The sequence below is a fragment of the Protopterus annectens genome, chromosome 5.part0 (genome assembly GCF_019279795.1).
Source record: "Protopterus annectens isolate FY-2018-M chromosome 5.part0, PAN1.0, whole genome shotgun sequence".
NCBI lineage: Eukaryota > Metazoa > Chordata > Ceratodontiformes > Protopteridae > Protopterus > Protopterus annectens.
In genome coordinates, this window is record NC_056735.1 from 658,683,524 (window position 1) to 658,703,900 (window position 20,377).

Consider the following 20,377-nt stretch of genomic DNA (forward strand, 5'->3'; position numbering starts at 1 on the left):
ATATCTTTTTGCCTCCCATCTGAACAGGTAACTTTCTCTTTTCTGTTTGCAGTGTGCCTTACCATCTGTTGTCAACTATGTACGTCCTTTCTTTTCCTTGGAAGGGGATGTTTCTTTATGCTTTCCCTCCTCTTCCTAAACTTTCAAGAGTCCTACAGAAGATTCAGCTGAACTCCCAAAAAAATCTTGCTAGTGATTCCCTTTTAGCCAAGACAGCACTGGTTCCCCCTCTTATTGCATCTGGCCAGGGGCAGTTACCACAAGTAACCTCATCGGTTGGATTTCCTGACAGGACAAGGGGTCATTCATCCATCTTCACTTGTCCACTCTTTAACTGACACTGTGGTTTTGATACCTTCCAGGCACCTCTTTTCTGAGGTTGTACTCAGGGTTTTACAGGAAGCAAGGAAACCTTCAATCAGAAAATCTTGTATGTCGAGATGGAAGAAGATGTTATGTCTGGTGCCATGCTCGTTACCAGGACCCTTTCAAGTGGAAAGTCCCTCTGGTCCTCTCTTATTTGTGTGAGTTGCTCCAATTTGGACTGGCCTGTTTGTCTGTGAAGACCCATTTGTCAGCTTTTGTTGGCTTCTTGTTTTGTGGTCACACAATTTAAGTGTCCTGCATATTAGATCTCCAAGGAAACCTCTTGCTCCTCCTTTAGACCTGAATTTTGTTTTAGAAAAACTGAACCTGCAGATTTTGCTTCTTTGTGACATTGTACCTGGAAGACTGTTTTGTTGCTGACTCTTCTGCTTGGATAGTTTCTGAGCTCCAGGCCCTTATGGTCATTCTTCATCCTTTGGTTTTTCAAAGGGACAGGGTATCCCTTCATAGTAATAATTCTTTTATGCCCAAGGTAGTAAATGAGTTCTTGAATCGATCAGTACAACTCCCTTCCTTTTCCCCTTCTACTCAGTCTGCTAGTGAGAGTGTCCTGCATACTTTGGATGTGCACAGACAGCTTGGGTGCTATTTGAATAAAACTTAGGCCATTCATAACTCTGATCAACTTATTGTTTCCTTTCATCCCAAGACATTGGGTTTGTCTGTTTCTAAGCAAACCATCTCCTCCAAGGTCATTTGCTTCCGTTGTACTTTTCATGGCAAATATGTGTCTACTTCTTTTAAAGCTCATTCCACTAGGGCTGTTGCCACTTCTAGTGCCTTCTTCAAGGGGTTGGACACGTCTTCCATCCTTGAAGCTACTACTTGGTTTTCAGTGCATACCTTTACTAAACATTATAAGTTGGATATGGTTTCTAGGGCCAGTGCAGGTTTTGCTAGAACATTTTATATGGTTTTGTTGAGGACTCTTCTCAGCCTTCCACCTCCCATTCTGTTTGTTGAGCATTTTTACTGCAGCAGTGATATAGAAGGACATAGTACAGTTGTGTAAAATCTTACCATTACAGTAGATGTTTTTCTCTTCACTGTTGCAGTATTCAGTCCCTCCCTCCACTTCTCTCTTGTTTTTAGATTCCCTTCTGGTTGAGGGTTCCCCTTTTTCTTCTGCATGTTTTCCTTCTGGATGTGCATGGACTCCTTTGTCCTGTGGAGACTGTTCTATTCTGGGGTATGTCAGTTAGTAGCTGCATCTGTACATCTCTTTTATGCCATACGTTCTGTGCTGGGAGCATTAATGGGACATATGATGGATGTAAGAACATTAGGCTTTGGTATACTGGCTGAGTGTTGGGCTGCTTTGTGTGGGAGATTTTTTTCTGTTTAGAATACTGCAGCGGTGAAGAAAAGGACATCTACTGTTATGGTAAGATTTTACACAGCTGTGCTTAAGGTCTTGTTTGTCTGGATCACATTATCAGTTTTTTTCCTTACCCTTTGGACTATCCACTGCACCAAGACTGTTTACAAAGTGTTTAGCTCCAGGTGTAGCCATTCCAGGCTGTAGGGTATCCATATTTTTAATATTTATATGACTTGCTTATCTTTGCAGAGTCTTTTTTGAAGTGTCAGAGGAATCTGTCTCATGGGTGAGGTATCTCTTACATGAGCTGGAATTCCAAGAGAAGATTTGGAAGTCTTTCTTGACGCCACCTTCATGTTTCTGTGATGTTAACTTGACACCACAGTTCAAAGAGCTTTTCTTCCCCAGGGAAAAATAGAACTATATCTATATCTATTTCTATTTCTAGGGCTTTTCACTTCAGCCTCCGTCACTGTGAAGGAATTCCTCAGGATTTTTAGGTCTCATGGCTTCTGTAATTTTCATGATACCTCTGGCAAGACATCTCTTTGGTCTTAGCACTCAACACCTTTTGTCTTTTCAAATCCCAGTGCTGGGTTTTGTCAAAAGAGACATCACTTGGTGGAGACCATAGATACCTCTAAATGTAGGTCTTCCCTTCTTCCTCCCTGTTCCAAAGCCGTCAGTCATCACAGATGTCTCAGACTTTGCTTGGGGAGCAGTTTCAGGAGGGGTAAAAGTGTCAGGTATGTGGCCACCAAGGACAGATGCAAACATACAAATATAAAATCGATGCTTGCCCTGGTCAAGGAGATTAACTCACAAATATTCTTTGGTCCCAAGGACCTGTTTAAGTTGTTACAGACAATACCCAAGTCATGTGGCACATCAGCATGCAAGGGGGGACCAGGTTGTTCCCACATTGCGGACTAGCCATGTTAGCTTGGGATGTAGCTTCACAGCATAGTCTCACTCTACAGGCATCCTTCATTCCATCAGATCAAAATTGTGCAGCAGACAAGCTGAACAAGATGAGAGCAGACCCTCATGAATGTAAATTAGATGGGAGTCTTCCAAGATTTGATCAATCTGTGGGGAGTTCCTCAAGTAGACCTCTTTGCCTCCTCTCTGAACAATCAGCTGGCAAGATTCTGCTCCAGGACTCCATGTAGGAAGGCCTGGAAGACAGATGCCTTTTACTTTCCTTCGACAGGAATGTTCCTGTATTCTTTTCCATCCTTTCCACTAATATTCAGGATACCTTTGAAGATTTAGAAGGAATCCCCCAAGATCATTGTGGTGACTCCAATCTGGCTCAGGAAGTTGTAGTTCTCCCTTCTTATGGAAATGGCCAAGGACGTTTACCACAGGCTTCCTCACAGACTGGATCTGTTCACACAAGAATGGGTGTGATTGATGCACCCTGACACCAATCAGCTTCAGCTTACTGCCTGGTTGATAGGGTCTTAATTCGTTTTAGGCACCTCTTTGCTGAGAATGTACAGTGGGCACTAATGGAGGGAAGAAAATCTGCTACTAGAAAATCATACCTTAGCAAAAGGAAATGTTTTCTAATTGTTGACAGCAACATAACCAGCTCCCATTCAGGACTAGTTTTTCTGGTCTTACAGTATTTGTTGTGAGGTACTATACTATGGTTTTTCAGAGGCTCCTGGGCTCTTCTTCTATCTCCCAAATGTAATACGTTAGGGTAATCTCCCAGTATAGTTAAGACTACTGCAGCAGTGATCATTCTTACATCTACCATTATGATAAGTTTACTTACTCAACTGTACTTTCTTTGGCTGTCCACAGACTGCTAAAATTCTACTTAATCAAAACTAATCTATTCACAAATCAAACCAACTGCTTGTTTCCTTCTTTGACTTTATGCTGGGCCAGCCAGTGTCCAAGCAGACTTTTGCTAACTGAATTTGTAAATCCTTTTCTTTTTGCTTCACCTGTCATAGCAAATCCTTACCCTCTTTCCCAAGGGCTGTCTGCTAGAACAGTGGCCTGTTCTGAAGACTTACAAAGGTGTAGATTCCAAAATAATATTGCAAGCTGTTAGATGGTCTTCTGTACACACCTTCACTAAGCACTACAGAGTAGATGCATTTTCCAAATTGAAGGCTGCCTTCACCAGGTTATTCCTTTTTTGCCTCTTAGACAACTTTCACATCTGTCCGCTAGCTACCCTTTTGCTCTTGTAAGCTTTGGGAATCACCTTTCTGAAATATGGCAGTAGTGATTTTAATCAGAACATAGTACACTTGTGTAAGAACTTGCCAGGACAGTAGACGTTTTACTGTTTGCTGTTGTAGTATTTCTTCTCACCGTTTTTCCCACTTCTTTTCTCTTTACTTGTGTTTTTTTTTTTTTTTTTTTTTTTTTTTTTTGCTGCCCTGTCTGGCATTCCCTATGACTGAACAGGCCTCCTATGTTCTCCTGCACTTCCCCTCCTAGCTGATTGCTGTTTTCTCAGATGTTTACAGGTGGCTATTGACTTGGAGATGGTCTGAGGTTTCATCCTCATTTATCTGCTGTGTACCCCTTCGCTCACAGGCTGAGATCATACATCAGACATATGACTCTGGGAAGGTTAAGGTTCTGGTACCTCGGTTGGATGTGGTGGCGGAAACCCATCTGTTTGGAATACTGCAACATTGATATGTAGGATATCTGCTGTTATGATGAGTTCTTACACAACTATACTTTTTTTAAAATATGTTGAAATTGTGGAGGGAGCATTGGGCGCTTTATGTTTGTTTTGACATGACGACTTATATACCAGTTGTTTATTTGTAATTTTTTTGTAAAAGTAGTGTTCTTTTTTTGTTTTGTTTTTTAGTTTTTAGCTTGAAATAGTCTCTTAATACTCATCTGTTTACACAGGCATTTTTTCAACAAAGAGGGGGACTTCAACAGCTTGACAGCTGCAGCTTTCCATAAGAAGACGCATTTACTAGTCACAGGTTTTGCCTCGGGCATCTTCCATCTCCATGAGCTTCCGGAATTTAACCTAATCCACTCTTTGAGGTATGTTTCACTGAATATGAACACATCTTCTGCACAAACCAGAAATAAGCCATACTATTAAGCTAGAATAGAAGCATGTATTGAATTTTATTGCAGCTTAGTTTTGTGTGATCACTTTTAGTAGTACTGCTCTGAGGCTGACTTCATCTTGCTGTAATGAGCTGACCAAAAATCCTGTTTCCAGTTCTTGATATTTGCCCAGTTTTTGTTAGAGAAGTTTGGCTGTGCATCAGCAAATGTGAGACAGCCATTTTTTTCTTATTACTTCGATGTTTTGGTGTCCCTCCTTTGTTTGTGTGACCACAGCTGAGAGAACATCAGGGCATTCTGCTATCGTGCTACCCTAATGACATGAGAGGCTTTATCATTCTGGCGTACCCTTCACCAGTCCCTATGTAGGATATACAGTGATGTCAGCACAGCTGATGCATGAATGCATGCTTGCATATTTCCACACACACACCCTCATTTGCATACTGCCAGGGTCATGGCTGTAAAGGGTCTGTTGACCAATGCACTTACCTGCCACCAAAATGTAATAGCCCTCCTTCACTGCCCCCCTTGTGTTGCTGTGCCTGGGCTGTGGCCCCAGGTTCTTCTGTGGTTTGTAGTCAGACAAAAAAAAAATTCCATCCCCTCCATTGAGAGAACAAGAGCAAGCAGAACATTGCTCAGTCCTTATCCTTCCCACCCTGTCATCCTTCTGACATTCAGTGCACTAAAAGAGTTTGAGTCAAAACTGTTGCAACTGGGATCTTTTTCTTTTCTTTCCTGTGTATACTGACTGTTGTGGGGAGTTTTAGAATGTTTTCCTAGCCTATTTTCTCTCTGCTTTGAATGTACTGCATTAATTACATGTAGATTTTTGTTTATTTATTTTTTTTATGCTCAGCATTTCAGACCAGAGGATAGCTTCCATTTCTATCAACAGTACCGGAGACTGGATTGCTTTTGGATGTGCGGGTATGTGATTTCAGCTGTCTCTTATTGATGATGTTTCTTTGATTGTACAGTCATTCAGTATTTATATGCTGTTTTGTTTATTTAGTTGTCTGGTAATCATTTAGAATATTTTGTTGAATTGCCTTGCTGTAGGTTGAAAGGGAGCACTATATTTGTGTTAATGTGCTGATGGGGGGTATTTCAGCTCATGATAAGAAAACAACAGCTGCTTATAACCACAGTTTTGGTGAGGAAAAGACTGTCATAATTTATTCATTTTTAAAAAGAAAGGAGTAGATTCCATCCCTGCATAAACCACAAACCCACTTTGCTATCCTAAATTTGTGGATTCTTTTGGTTAGAATATATGTAGCTTGGAAGCATTTTATGACAATATTATATCTTGTAAAACACATTGAAAAAGCAGTCACACTATAACCAGTTTAGTCAGTCTCTGTTATATTGCATATAGGAATGCAGTCTATAAGACCAACATTTCTTATTATACAGTGGAAAGATTTTACATTTCAATGATGTACTTAAGTGTGCTGCAGTTGAAGTAGGTGATGAATGTTGTATCGTACCAAGTTGAATATCTACACTGTGAAACACAGAACATTGTAGCCACTAAACACTTCTGGTTACTGTGTTTTGCTTCAACAGTAAGCAGGAAAATGCATCTTGAAAGCCCTGTACAAATATAGCAATTTATTATACGCACCTGGCTTTTGTTAATGCTTGCTCTGAGTTTAAATTCGCTGTCATGTTGTCTATTGCTCTGATTACAATGACTTTTCTATTTTTTTAATTTCTCCAAGTCTTTCGGGTTTCTAATACCATGACAGGAATGGACCCCATTACTAAGTCAAAGTATGATTAAAGTTCATGAAATTAGTATTGTTTCAACCTTTGATGTTTGCTAGAAGTGCTCTTCACAGCACACACAGTGTGCCCAGTAATGACTCCTTCTGCAGTTCATATGAAGTTACATGTATCGGTAATCTAAGTAAGATTGTAAATTCTTTTTTTATAAGACCCATTGCTTCTACTACTACTGGTACTGTCTGGGTATCTTTCTTCCACATTGCCCTCGTATTTGCCTGCAAATCCTGGTATTTTGTGACTTTGTGTCTCTCTGTACTTAAAACAGTCTAGTCACTGGGTGTAGCGATTTCAATGATCGATGCTACTTTTGTCTTCTTTTCATGGACTACTGTATCTGGTTTTCTCACATCTATGTTTTAACTGTTGGTATGGATGATCCCATGTGATATAAACTTCATAATTTTCTGTGATGTTTTGTGGCTCATGTTTCCAGTTTTTATTTTTCAGCTACTCTTCAGTATTATGGCTCTGAGTGCACTTGAGCATTGTACTGTAAATCTGTCATCACGTATGTGGGTCTGAAAGTACACAATAACAAGCTTAACTGTTCTACTGACTTACATTAGAACAGAGGCATGGATGTTTATTGCTTATTTCTGCAGTTCTTGGTTTGACACCTTCATATTTCTGTAGGTTCTCAGTCTGCATCTACATTTATTTATTTTTTATTTTACATTTGTTTAACGGAATGGTCTGACTGGGACAGTGCCCACTTTCAGTGGATGCCCAGTGAGAAAAGCTACAGTCTAAGCTTAAATACAAATTATCACAACAAGTAATAGAAATTATAAAGAAAATTGACAAAAAAATGAGTGTTAAAACATTTACAGAATAAAAATGTAAAAACAAAAATATATACATAGTGTCAAATAGAACATGATTTTTAACACTTGAATATAGACAAATTTGTGGTTGAGTTTATATATGTGGAGGAATATAACATTAGTTAGGAAATTAGGAAGGGAGAATCAGTTAGGCAAAGTAGTGCATTGTTAGTAATACCCCACATTTTATTATTTAATTATGTATAAATATATATTTAACATAGCGAGACAGCTTTAAAATAAGCAACGGAGATGTCCGTTGCTTATTTTAAAACTGTCTCGCTATGTTAAACCCATTTAACATAGCGAAACAGTAAAAAAAGCAATGGAGATCTTGCTTTCTCTGTTCCTTTTTGTTCTCGCTATGTTAAATGGGTTTAGCATGAGACAGCTTTAAAATAAGCAACGGAGATCTCCGTTGTTTAAGTTGTCTCCATGTTAAACCCATTTAACATAGCGAGACAGTGTTTTAAAAGTAGAGTTATACTAATGGAAAAAAGTCCGGGCGACCGGACCTTTTTCCATTAGTATAACTCGATTTACAATGTGCACGCTGGCCAATCAGCGTGCACGTTTTGGGGGGTCATGGTATAATACACAATAAACAGCATATGATTGGTGACCCAATCATAATCCTCTGTGCTTTTTCATTTAAAGTAAATTTAATTTTGTGTTTTGAAGTAGTTGTGTCCATTAATTGTCTACTGAGTATGAATCTTGTTCTTTTTTCATGTAAATTACATAACATAGATTTATTATTACTGGCTGATGTCCTTCAAGAATGCAACTGCAGTCATAACATATGGGTTGTCCTGCCTCAGGCAGCCCTCGGTCGACCGGATTCCAAAGTCTGGGTCCGACGTCGGCTGATGTCGCATTTCTCTCCGACGTCAGAGCGGCTGGAGTACATAAGCATCAGCCAACGCCATTTTCTTCAGTCTTTCTTGCCGCGCGGTGCCCGAAGCAGAAGCAGTTCGCAAGTGCCGGTCGGTCAGCTCCTGTATTCTTCGATTCCGAAGTCATCAAAAAAGCTAAGTACCCCGTTGGGGACCTTTTCTTGCCTCAGCCGATGTCAGAAATTACTGAAAAAGTTAACAATTGTCTTTCTTGTGGTAAACAAATACCTCATAAGGATTTCCACTCTTACTGTCTTCCTTGCCTTGGCCCAGACCACGACGTCTCGGCCTGTGTAGCCTGTGCTCGCTTCAACAAGCGCACTCTCAGGCGCCGGGCGGAGTTCGCTGAAGATTTTTTCGGCGAAAAATTTGCTTATACAATGCCGTCGGAACTTCTGACATTGCAAACTCCCAAGAAACGAAAAGACCGGGACCGACATCCTCGGCCCGCATCTACCACCGACTCCACGCCAAAACCTACCGCGAGTGCTCCAGTTCCCCCTGAGACGGTTATTCCACTGCTCCGAACCGAAGACACCGCATTACCGACAACTCCAATTCCGGCTATCACTCCGACGCCAGTTATTGATTTTCCTCCGGATACCGAAACCGAGGAAATGCCCGAGACCATTGCTGTAGATAAGGTCACTCCTGCACGTGGAGCTGCCAGGCCTCCTATGGCCATGTCTATTAAGGCCTACACTAGGGCTAATGCAGCCAGCAAGACCAAGCATCTTACTGCTAAAGCCTTACCTCAGCCTACTCCAGAGACACAAATCATGACTATGGCTGCTGACTTAATTTCTATGATTAGAGGTTCACAGGCCCATCCTGAGAGAGGATCCCAGCCTCCTTCTGATAAAAGGTCCTGGGTTGAACCCTCTGACCCTATTTCTTCAGATGAAGATTCTGAGGACTCTGCCCACTCCAATGGCCAGGAAGAGCTCTTCCAGACCTATGAGGACTCTGATGCAGAGGATTCCATTCCCTCGGCCTCCCCTCCTGAGGATATTTCTTTTGGGGAAGTTCTGCATACCATGAGGGAACATTTCAAGTGGCAAGGCCAGGAATATTCTGATTCCAGAAAGCACCTTCGAACTTTCCTTAAAAAGCCCCAGCACAGGCCCTTAGCTATTCCTCCTGTGCTTAATGTTTTGGATGATTTATATTTTGACTCTAGTATTACCCCTGATTCTCTTCCTCCTGCTCCAGCCAAGCCAGACAGGTATTACAGGGTCCCAGAAACACATTCCCATTTATTCAGGGCCCATACTGCTGATTTGGAAACTATTTCTCAGGGACCTAAAGGTGTTTCAGCTTCCACCTCTAAAAATCCTTTGCCCTCCAACAGGAAAGCTAGGTCATTAGAGAGATGGGGGAAAAAGGTCTACACCTCCACTACTTTATCTATGAGAGTTTTGAATTGCCTTTTTCATATGTTACAATATCAGGATTTCCTGTTAGAAGATTTACAGAAAACATTGGCCTCTCCTGATCCTTTAGACAGGAAGTCTTTGCAGGAAGCTGTACATAACTCTCAGCAAGTAAGCAATCACTTCCTGCAGTGTGGATATGATGCACTGGAAGCTTCATGTAGGGCAGCTATGACAGGGGCAGTCATTCGTAGACATGCATGGTTAAAAGATCAACCTCTACCAGATTTTGTAAAGGCAAAACTTCTGGATGCACCTTTGGAAAAGAACAAGCTTTTTGGTGCTAATGCTAAGGATGTGTTAAAGTCCATCGAGGAAAAAGCAAAATCAGTTCAGACGGTGAAAGATTTCCTCCAGGTTCAACCCCCCAGATTCAGTAGGAATTGGCCTTCAAAAAACTGGTCCTTTCCTAATCCTGAAAAATTTCAAAGGGGTAAATACAGACGTGGCCGAGGAAGAGGACAATACAGAGGTCCTTACAGGGGACGACAATGGCAGCCAGCAAACCAAAGAAGTGACACAGGGGTTTCACCTGCCCCACAGCCACAATCTCAATGACTTTCCTCTACTTACGCCTACCAAGGAACAAACAGAAGCTCCCTTGGGAGGGAAATTATCTCTGTTTGCAGACAATTGGCACAGATTGACAAAGGACAAATGGATTTTGGACATTATAGACCGAGGTTACAGGTTCCATTTTCATACCTTACCAAGAAAACAAGGCATGCCAAACCTACCACAAAACCAGAGGGAAGAGGCTATCAAGCAAATCTCTCTGCTGGCTTGGATGAAAGCAATAGAAAGAGTTCCACAACAAGAACAAGGCCAGGGGTTTTACTCAAGACTGTTCCTTGTTCCAAGAAAAGAATCTCAATGGAGACCAATACTGGATTTGTCCGCATTAAACACCTTTCTCATAGTACCAAAGTTCAAAATGCTGACTCTACAGCAACTCCTTCCCATGCTGGGCAAGGGGTCTTGGCTGATTACTCTGGACCTCAAGGAGGCATACCTGCATGCCCCTATCAGACACAGCTGCAGAAGTTACCTCAGATTTCTTGCAGGGCCAGAGCATTATCAATTCTCAGCATTGCCATTTGGCTTATCTACTGCCCAGAGTATTCACAAAATGCCTGGCTTCAGTAATTGCTCATTGCAGGCTCCAGGGGATCCAAATTTACCCGTACCTGGACGACTGCCTCATACAAGCGGACGACAAATTGATGTTGACAAAAAACTTGGACTATGTCATATGATTACTTCAAGCTCTGGGATACACAGTCAACTTCCAAAAGTCAAGACTTCAGCCATCCCAGCAAATAATCTTCTTAGGAGCCAAATTAGACACAGCCTCTCAAATGGCTTACCTAACAGAAGACAAGCAAGAGAAGTTAACTCATTATTTCAAAGGTTTGGCAAAACTTACCCAGATGACTGCAAGGAGATTCCTACAGGCCCTGGGTTACATGGCATCCTGCATTCCCCTGGTTCCATTAGCAAGACTACACATGAGAAAGCTTCAATGGTACCTAAAAAGCCTATGGTCTCAGCACAGCAACAACTTAGAGACAACCATACCGCTCATTCCATGCCTACAAAAGGAATTCCTATGGTGGGCCTTGGTAAGCCAGGCAAACACAGGTATGTCATTCAAAAAACCACAGATAACACAGACCATGACCACAGACGCCTCAGACCTTGGATGGGGGGTGCACATGGAAGGCAGGTGTATACAAGGACAATGGTCTCCAAAGGAAACACATCTGCATATAAACCAAAAGGAAATGCTGGCAGTAATGCATGCCATCGAGGCCTTTCAACACCAACTTCAGCAAGGCCATTTACTGATACGGACAGACAACACCACTGTGATGTGGTATATAAACAAGCAAGCGGGCACCCATTCTTACCCCCTTTGCAGACTGACAATGCATCTTTGGGAAAAATCACTGAGCCTAAACATTCAGTTACAATCCCAGTTTGTTCCAGGCAAAGACAATGTGCTGGCGGACAGCCTAAGCAGGAATTTCACAGATCCACACGAGTGGAGGTTACATCCGAAGATCTTCACACAGCTCACTTCGACATGGGGCAGGCCAGAAGTAGACCTATTTGCCTCTCACCTCAACCATCATCTACAAAAATTCTGCTCAAGGACATACCATCCACAAGCTTGGAAAATAGATGCTCTCTCATTCAACTGGAACTTCCTAAAAATCTATGCATTCCCACCTCTGCCACTGATGACCTCAGTATTACTAAAGATCAAAGCAGAGACCCAAGGGGATCCTAATAGCTCCGGACTGGCCAAGACAACACTGGTATCCACTACTACGGAGCATACGTCACACCAAGAAGTGGGCCCTTCCCCAATGGCCTCTACTTTTGACTCAACACAACTTCAAAACAGTACATCCAAACCTTCAGACACTGCAGCTAACAGCCTGGGAGATCCCATGTATAACCTCAACCTATCTCTCTCCAAGGAAGTTCAGCGGATACTAACAGAGGCTCGAAGACCATCCACCAGAAAGGTTTACTTAGAAAAATGGAAGAGATTCAGCATTTGGAATACCAGCAAGGGACATGATGCATCATTACTGAACATCCCACTCATCCTGGAATATTTGGCAGATATGCTAAAGAATGGACTCTCATATTCTTCCATAAAGATACATGCATCAGCTATTTCAGCTAGATATAACACTGATCCGCCTGTCTTTTCACATCCTTTGTTAATGCAATTCCTCAGGGGAATCAAGAACATTAAGCCACCAAGAAAAGGCTCCAGTGCCAGCCTGGGACCTCAATTTTGTCCTAGAAAAACTGACTCTACCTCCATTTGAGCCAGCAGCTTCAGTTGACTTGCAATTTCTCTCATGGAAGACAGCTTTCCTGTTGGCAATTACCTCAGCAAGAAGGGTTTTGGATCTACAGGCCCTAATGGCAATACCACCGTTCATAATTTTCCACAGAGACAGGGTTTCATTAAGGACCAACCATACTGTTATGCCAAAGGTGGTATCTAGGGTTTCTTTAAATCAAGCTATTCATCTGCCTGCTTTCTTCCCCAATCCTGAGAATAAGGGGGAAAGACTGTTACATACCTTGGACATTCACAGACAACTTCGATACTACCTGGACAGAACCAAGACCAGTAGGAAGTCTGAACAACGTTTTGTAGCTTACGCCCCTGCAGTCCAAGGAAAAGCAATTTCAAAACAGACTATTTCAAAATGGATTGGACATTGCATCAGATTCTGTTATTCCTTTCATGGAAAGACTGTTCCAGCCAATGTCAGACCACATTCCACCAGAGCTACAGCCACCTCTACAGCATTCTTAAGAGGGGTGCCTACTAAGGACATTCTAGAAGCTGCTACATGGAGCTCCGTGCATACATTCTCCAAACACTACAATCTCCCTCTATATTCCAGATCCAGAGCAGGCTTTGCTTCGGCAGTCCTGCAGGGTTTGATTGCCACACCATCTTTTTCCTAGAGCATTCCTCCTCCCCCAGCTAAGCTATGGTATTCTACCCATATGTTATGACTGCAGTTGCATTCTTGAAGGACATAGTACAGTTTTGTACCTACCATAAATGTAGATGTCCGATAGATATGCAACTGCAGTCGGATTTTCCCTACCTCCATACCCCTCTATGACTAGGGTCCACTCCTATCCCTGTTTCTCTTAGCTGGGGATATCTGTTATGGTGTATTTGTTTATTGCTCATTTATTTGTCTGGAATCCTGTTTTTGTCTTCCAATTTGATTACAGCCTTCCTTGGAGGGCACCTGGCATCTGGGGCAAGAAACACTGAAGAAAATGGCGTTGGCTGATGCTTATGTACTCCAGCCGCTCTGACGTCGGAAAGAAATGCGACATCAGCCGACGTCAGACCCAGACTTTGGAATCCGGCCGACCGAGGGCTGCCTGAGGCAGGGCAACCCATATGTTATGACTGCAGTTGCATATCTATTGGACATCTACATTTATGGTAGGTACAAAACTGTACTTTTATCTCATTTGTATACTCTAAATCATTTTGAGTGTTATTTTAAGGCAGATTCTGAAAAGCCTCATGTTCCCTTGAATGTGTATTCTGTTCTGTTAACTTCCTTCTGCTATATTATTTTCTCAGTTTTAAGATGTACTCCTTTCATACAAATATACCAATCAAAGAATTTCTTTTTCTAACAAATATAAAGTTGTTTCATTTACTCTAACAAACCTAAATTTGCCACCATTGGAAATATAGTGAATCTCCAACTTTTTAAGTTAGAATGTCCATGTATGTAGTTTCTAATGGTATTTAATGTTTTTTTGACAAGACTATTTGACCAGCGTCCATGCACGCCTTGCCAGTAACTACACTCTGCATCCTGCTTCCCTGTCACTAATGATAAAGCACTTTAGACCATTAATACCACTGTTGCTAAAGAGTAATGCATGTTGTCAAGGCTTTGGCAGTAATACCATCTCAAAATTTTCATATCACTTTTAGTGCAAAGAAATGTTATAAAAGATTATTATTTGTTTGCCCCTTGGAGAAAATGTAAATGTGCATGTTTATTGTGAACCAAATTCAAACATTTGCATTAGGGATGCTGTGAAATTAAAGTAATGGCTGTAGCTTCTTTGTCCTACATATAAACATACCAATTAAAGCTCATTTTGCATACACTGTCTGAATGGATATTGTCTCTTCTTGGAGGGTATATCACTTTTGGCTAAAGTTGCATAATGTACTTACCATGCTACTTCTGGAAACAAGCACCCCCCCCCCCAAAAAAAAAAAGAAACAAGCCATAATGGTGACTGTATAACTGTCCTTGGGTTTCAAGCTCAGCTAACAGTTGTCATCATTATGAAGGTGAAAGACATAATGGTCAAAACTGTATATTTCATCTTGCTGCTGCCAGTCAGAAGACTCTCCAAAACAATCCAGTTTAGTGACCATTTAATTGCCCTGTTAAGTCACACAACATTGCTTCTTCATACTCTACCTTTGAGAAAGGCACATTCTCTGTACCCATCTGATAACTGAATAAATCGAAGACCACCATAGTACTGGACTCCAGCTTGTTTTGAGGAGCTAACCCCACCCAAAGGTCAGCGATTGTATGGATTATGAAACTGCCTTTAGCTTTCTCCACAGACTGTGCCCCACAAAAAAAAAAAAAAACTCCCCCATATATATATATATATATATATATATATATATATATATATATATATAGATTGTGTGTGTGTGTGTGTGTGTGTGTATATATATATATATATATATATATATATATATATATATATATATATAGATATGTTCTTCATCTCACATTGCTGCAGTCCTAACACTTGGGTAGTCCGCTGTCCCTCATTCGGCCCGAATATCAGAGCATAAGGCTGACGTCGGTCAGGGCGCATTTGACTGACATCAGAACGCCAGGGTACAAATGCGCATGACCGACGCCATATCCTCAGTCTTTTGCCGCATGGTCCGATGCAGAAGCAGTGTTGCAAGTGCCGTTGGCGTTCTGAAATTTTTCAATCGGAGTTTCAGACCAAGTCAGAGTTGGTTAAGTACCCGTTGGGGAATATTTTGGTTTTTCTTGCCTCAGTGGTTTACCGGATGTCAGAAAAAGTGAATAACTGTATTTCTTGTGGGAAACAGATACCGCATAGAGATTATCATAATTTGTGTATACCTTGTTTAGGACCTGAGCACGACGTTGTTGGTTGCCGCTTTTGTGCTAGGTTTAATAAACGCACTATAAAGCGGAGGTTGGATTGTGCAAGGTTGGTCTTTGGGAAGCGGTGCAATTACAAAATGCCGTCGGATGCTCCGACGCCGCCTTCCTCAAAGAAGCGCAAGGACAAGGCAGTTAAACCTAGGTTAGAGGAGTCGTCCGAACCGGACGCCAGTTCTTTAGAGGTGTCAGTGGAACCGGTGGTTCCGACGGAGGCCTCTCTGGAGACCCAGGGAGAAACTTTGATTTTACAGGATGTGGCCTCCCAGGAGGCAGGGCAGGCTGTAGGGGCTTCTCAAGTAACTGTACTCCCCTCCCTTACTAAGGGGTCTAGGCCCTCTCTTTCTGCTACCAAGGCTTCTCCTAGAGGCAGGCCTAGTTTAGCTTCGGTGGGTGTCACTCCCAGTTCTTCAGGTGCTGTGCCCAAGAAGCACATGCTCAAAATGGCAGAGGATTTAATTACTTTAATTAGGGGCTCTATGCCCCCTCCTGATAAGAGGCCTAGGATGGAACCTGTGTTGGGGGATTATGAGCAGGCTTCGGATGTGTCTGAGTCTTCGGCTGAAGACTTGCAGGAGTATTCTCATTATTCTGATTCTGATATGGATGATTCTACTCCTTCTGCTTCTCCTCCTGAGGATTTTTCTTTTTCAGAGACCCTTCACTCCATGAGAGAGCATTTTAAATGGGAAGGTCAGGATTTCTCTGATTCCAGGAAAAGGCTTAGGGAATTTTTGTTTTTACCCCAGCATAGGCCTTTAGCTATTCCCCCTGTTCTGAATGTGGTGGAAGATGTGTTTGCGGAGGCTTCTCTTAATCCTGATTCTTTGCCTCCTGCTCCTGTTAAACTGGATAGGTATTACAGGGTGCCTGAAGCTCATAAGTATCTTTTTAAGAGTCCTAGGGCAGACCCAGAAACTGTTAGCCAGGGGCCTAAGGGTGTTAAGGCTTCTGTTGTCAAAAATCCGGTTCCTGCAGATAGAGGCCAGGGCCTTGGATAGATGGGGAAAGAAAGTTTATACTTCTTCCACTCCAGCCATGAGAGCTTTGAATTGCCAGTTTCACATGTTGAAATATCAAAATTATCTCCTTTCTCAGTTGAAATCTAAGGTTGATGCCCTAGCAGAAGGTATTGACTGTAAAGAGTTACAAGATTTAGTACATATTTCTGAGCAGGTGGGTAAGCATTCCTTGCAATGTGGTTTTGATGCTGTACAGGCCTCGTCTAGGGGGGCTGCCACTGGGTCAGTTCTTCGCAGGCATGCCTGGCTGAGGGATCAAAATTTATCCGACCATGTTAAAACTAGGATTTTGGACGCCCCTTTGCAATCTGATGTCTTGTTTGGTTCTCCTGTTGAGGCAGTTTTAAAGAAGATGGAAGATAAGGCTAAGTCTATGCAGACTGTTAAAGATTTTTTGCAGGTTCAGCCTCCAAAGTTTAGTAGAAATTGGCCTACTAAAGGGTGGACGTATCCTTCTTATGATTCCCAGTCTAGGGGTAGATCTAGACGTGGCAGGGGCAGAGGTCAGGGCTCTTTCAGGCCCAGAACAGGGAGTTCTCCTGCACAGTCTTCAAGTGAGGGCAGGGGTCAGTCCTTTCGTAAACAGACCCAATGACCTACCTTTTCAGCTGCCAGAACCTTCTCGCCTGGCAGCACCTTTGGGAGGAAGGTTGGCACTTTTCAAAGAAAATTGGAGTTTGATTACCCAAGACAAATGGGTACTGGATATCATACATCACGGTTACAGGTTTTATTTCCATACCTTGCCTCCTTTCAAAGGCATGCCAGACATTCCTCCTCAACAAAGAATAGAGGCTCACAAGCAAATTTCACTGCTACTCCAAATAGGGGCCATACAGCCGGTTCCTTTGCCAGAAAGGGGCCTAGGATTTTATTCTCGCCTGTTCCTAGTCCCAAAGAAGGGGAACACGTGGAGACCAATTTTGGATTTGTCTATCCTCAACACTTATCTGGACATTCCCAAGTTCAAAATGTTGACGTTGCAGCAGCTTTTACCTCTGCTGGGCAAAGATCATTGGATGGTAACTTTGGATCTCAAGGAGGCTTACCTTCATGTTCCTATCAGACTGAGTTGCAGGAAGTATCTGCGTTTTCGAGCTGGGACTTCTCACTATCAGTTCTCTGCATTGCCCTTTGGCTTATCTACTGCCCAGAGTGTTCACGAAAGTTCTGGCTCCAGTGATAGCTTTCTTCAGGCTAAAAGGAATACAGATCTATCCTTATTTGGACGACTGCCTGATTCTGGCTCAAGGAAGGGTAGAGCTTCTTCATCATTTGGAATATGTGATAGCAGTGCTAAGATGCCTGGGGTATTCTGTGAACGAAATAAAGTCCAGTCTAGTACCCTCTCAAGACATGTGCTTTCTGGGTGTGAGACTGAATACAGCATCCCAGATGGCCTTTTTAACCCCGGACAAACAAAAGAGTCTATTCCTTTACTTCCATCAACTATCTCATCAGTCCGGGCTGACTGCAAGGACAGTCCTTCAAGCCTTAGGGTTCATGGCATCTTGTATTCTGGTGCTTCCCAATGCCAAACTGCATATGAGGAAGCTACAATGGTATCTCAAAATGTATGGACACAGCACTGCCAGGATCTGGACACTGTCATTCAAATAATACCTTGCATTCAAAAGGAATTTTTGTGGTGGGCTCAGGAATGTCACCTAAACAAGGGACTCTCTGTGACCCGGCCAGAGGCGAGTCAGATTTTAACGACAGATGCCTCAGACATAGCTTGGGGAGCTCATCTAAATGGAAAGTGGATACAAGACAAGTGGCCTGCCAGACTACAACATCTACATATCAACATGAAGGAGATGTTAGCAGTCCAGTTTGCATTAATAGCTTTCAAGGATTTACTTCTTCCAGGGCAGGTGTTGATTCTAACAGACAACACAACTGTCATGTGGTACATCAACAAGCAAGGGGAACACATTCTTATCCTCTATGCAGGCAAGCAATGATTTTGTGGGAGACTGCTCTCAGTTTACAACTAAGTCTTCAGGCAAGGTTTCTGCCGAGCACAGAACTCCTTAGCAGATGTGTTAAGCAGACAAATCATGGATCCCCACGAGTGGAAACTGGATCTTCATGTATTTCAGAAATTGACAGTGTCCTGGGGAACTCCAGACATAGATCTGTTCGCTTCTCCACTAAACAACCAGCTGCCAAAGTTTTGCACAAAGCGGTTTCATCACACAGCTTGGAAAGTGGATGCTCTTTCTTTCAGTTGGAAAAATCTTCATGTGTATGCCTTTCCACCTCTGCCTCTCCTCCCAAAGGTACTTCTGAAGGTCAGACAGGACAAGCCAAGGATGATTTTGATAGCTCCAGATTGGCCTCGACAGCACTGGTACCCACTACTGAGAAGTCTAGTACGGAAGCCTCCATGGCCTTTGCCTTTGATTCCACATCTGTTGTCCCAGGAGGACAGTCATTTGCTCAATGTCAAACTTCACTCTCTTCACCTAACAGCATGGCATATTCTGTTTTAAACCATAGAGGGTCTCAACTTCCACAACAAGTTTTGAATGTGATTTTGGAAGCTAGAAGGCCTAGTACAAGGAAAGTGTACGCAGATAAATGGAAGAGATTTTTATTTTGGAGTGCAGCTAAGGATTTGGATGTTTCTGAGCCTGATTTAAGTGTGGCTCTTCAATATCTTACTGAGTTATTGGACAAAGGTTTGTCCTTCTCTTCTATTAAGATTCATGCTGCAGCAATTTCAGCTCACTACGATTGTGACCCACCATTGTTTTCTCATCCTTTATTCAAGCAATTTCTCAGAGGGGCAAAGAATATAAGACCCCACGAAGAGCTCCTACTCCTGCTTGGGATCTCAATTTTGTGTTGGAGAAACTCACTCTACAACCTTTTGAGCCTGCAGCTACTGCTGAGTTGAAATATTTGTCATGGAAAACTGCTTTTTTGTTGGCCATTACCTCTGCAAGAAGGGTTTCTGAATTGCAGGCCCTTATGGCAGTTGAGCCTTTCTTAATTTTTCACAAGGATAGGGTATCTTTACGTACCAATCCCTCCTTTATGCCTAAAGTGGTTTCTAGTGTGGCTTTAAACCAAACTATTCATTTGCCTACTTTTTATGCAAATCCCCAAACTAAAGGGGAAAAGATTTTGCACACCTTAGATGTTCACAGGCAGTTGCGATATTATTTGGACAGAACTAAAGGGTTCAGACAATCTCAGCAGTTATTAGTTTCTTTTGCTTTGTGCTCTCAGGGCAAGCCTGTGTCTAAACAAACTATTTCTAAGTGGATTGGGTTTTGCATTGCTTTCTGTTATTCCCATCATGGCAAAGAGATTCCAGCTGGGATTAGACCTCATTCCACTAGGGCTACTGCCACTTCAACAGCTTTTTTGAGGGGGGTGGCTGCTAAGGATATTTTGGAGGCAGCCACTTGGAGTTCAGTGCATACCTTCTCTAGGCATTACCACCTTCCCTTGTACTCTAAATCCAGGGCTGGTTTTGCCACTGCTGTGTTGCAGGGCATTTTGGCAGCTCCTGCTTCATTATAGTTTAGCCATCCTCCCTTACCTCTGCTTTGGGATTCTACCCAAGTGTTAGGACTGCAGCAATGTGAGATGAAGAACATAGTACAGTTTTGTACCTACCATAAATGTAGATGTTCGAAGATCCACATTGCTGCAGTCCAATTTACCCTCCCTCCTACCCCTCTGTTGTTTGAGGTGGTTGTGTGGGTTGGGTTATCCATCTGAGTTAAACTGCTTTTTGGATATTGCATTTTGTATATATTGTATATATTATACATATTTTTGGTGTTAGACTAGCTGTTTGTTTAGTTGTGATCTTTGGGTTTGGACCTTTCTTTTTAGGGTCTTCTGACATCTGGGGCAAGAAA

At 42.4% G+C, this 20,377-nt stretch overlaps 1 protein-coding gene across 1 annotated transcript in view; it reads left to right on the plus strand.

The window, feature by feature from the left end:
- LOC122802737 (periodic tryptophan protein 2 homolog) overlaps positions 1–20,377 on the plus strand; it is a 723,301-nt gene that overhangs the window by 317,842 nt on the left and 385,082 nt on the right. Inside the window, exons 8-9 of the mRNA XM_044072502.1 lie at positions 4,604–4,747; positions 5,640–5,710. Coding sequence (XP_043928437.1) covers positions 4,604–4,747; positions 5,640–5,710 — 215 coding nt within the window. The remainder of the gene's footprint in view (positions 1–4,603; positions 4,748–5,639; positions 5,711–20,377) is intronic.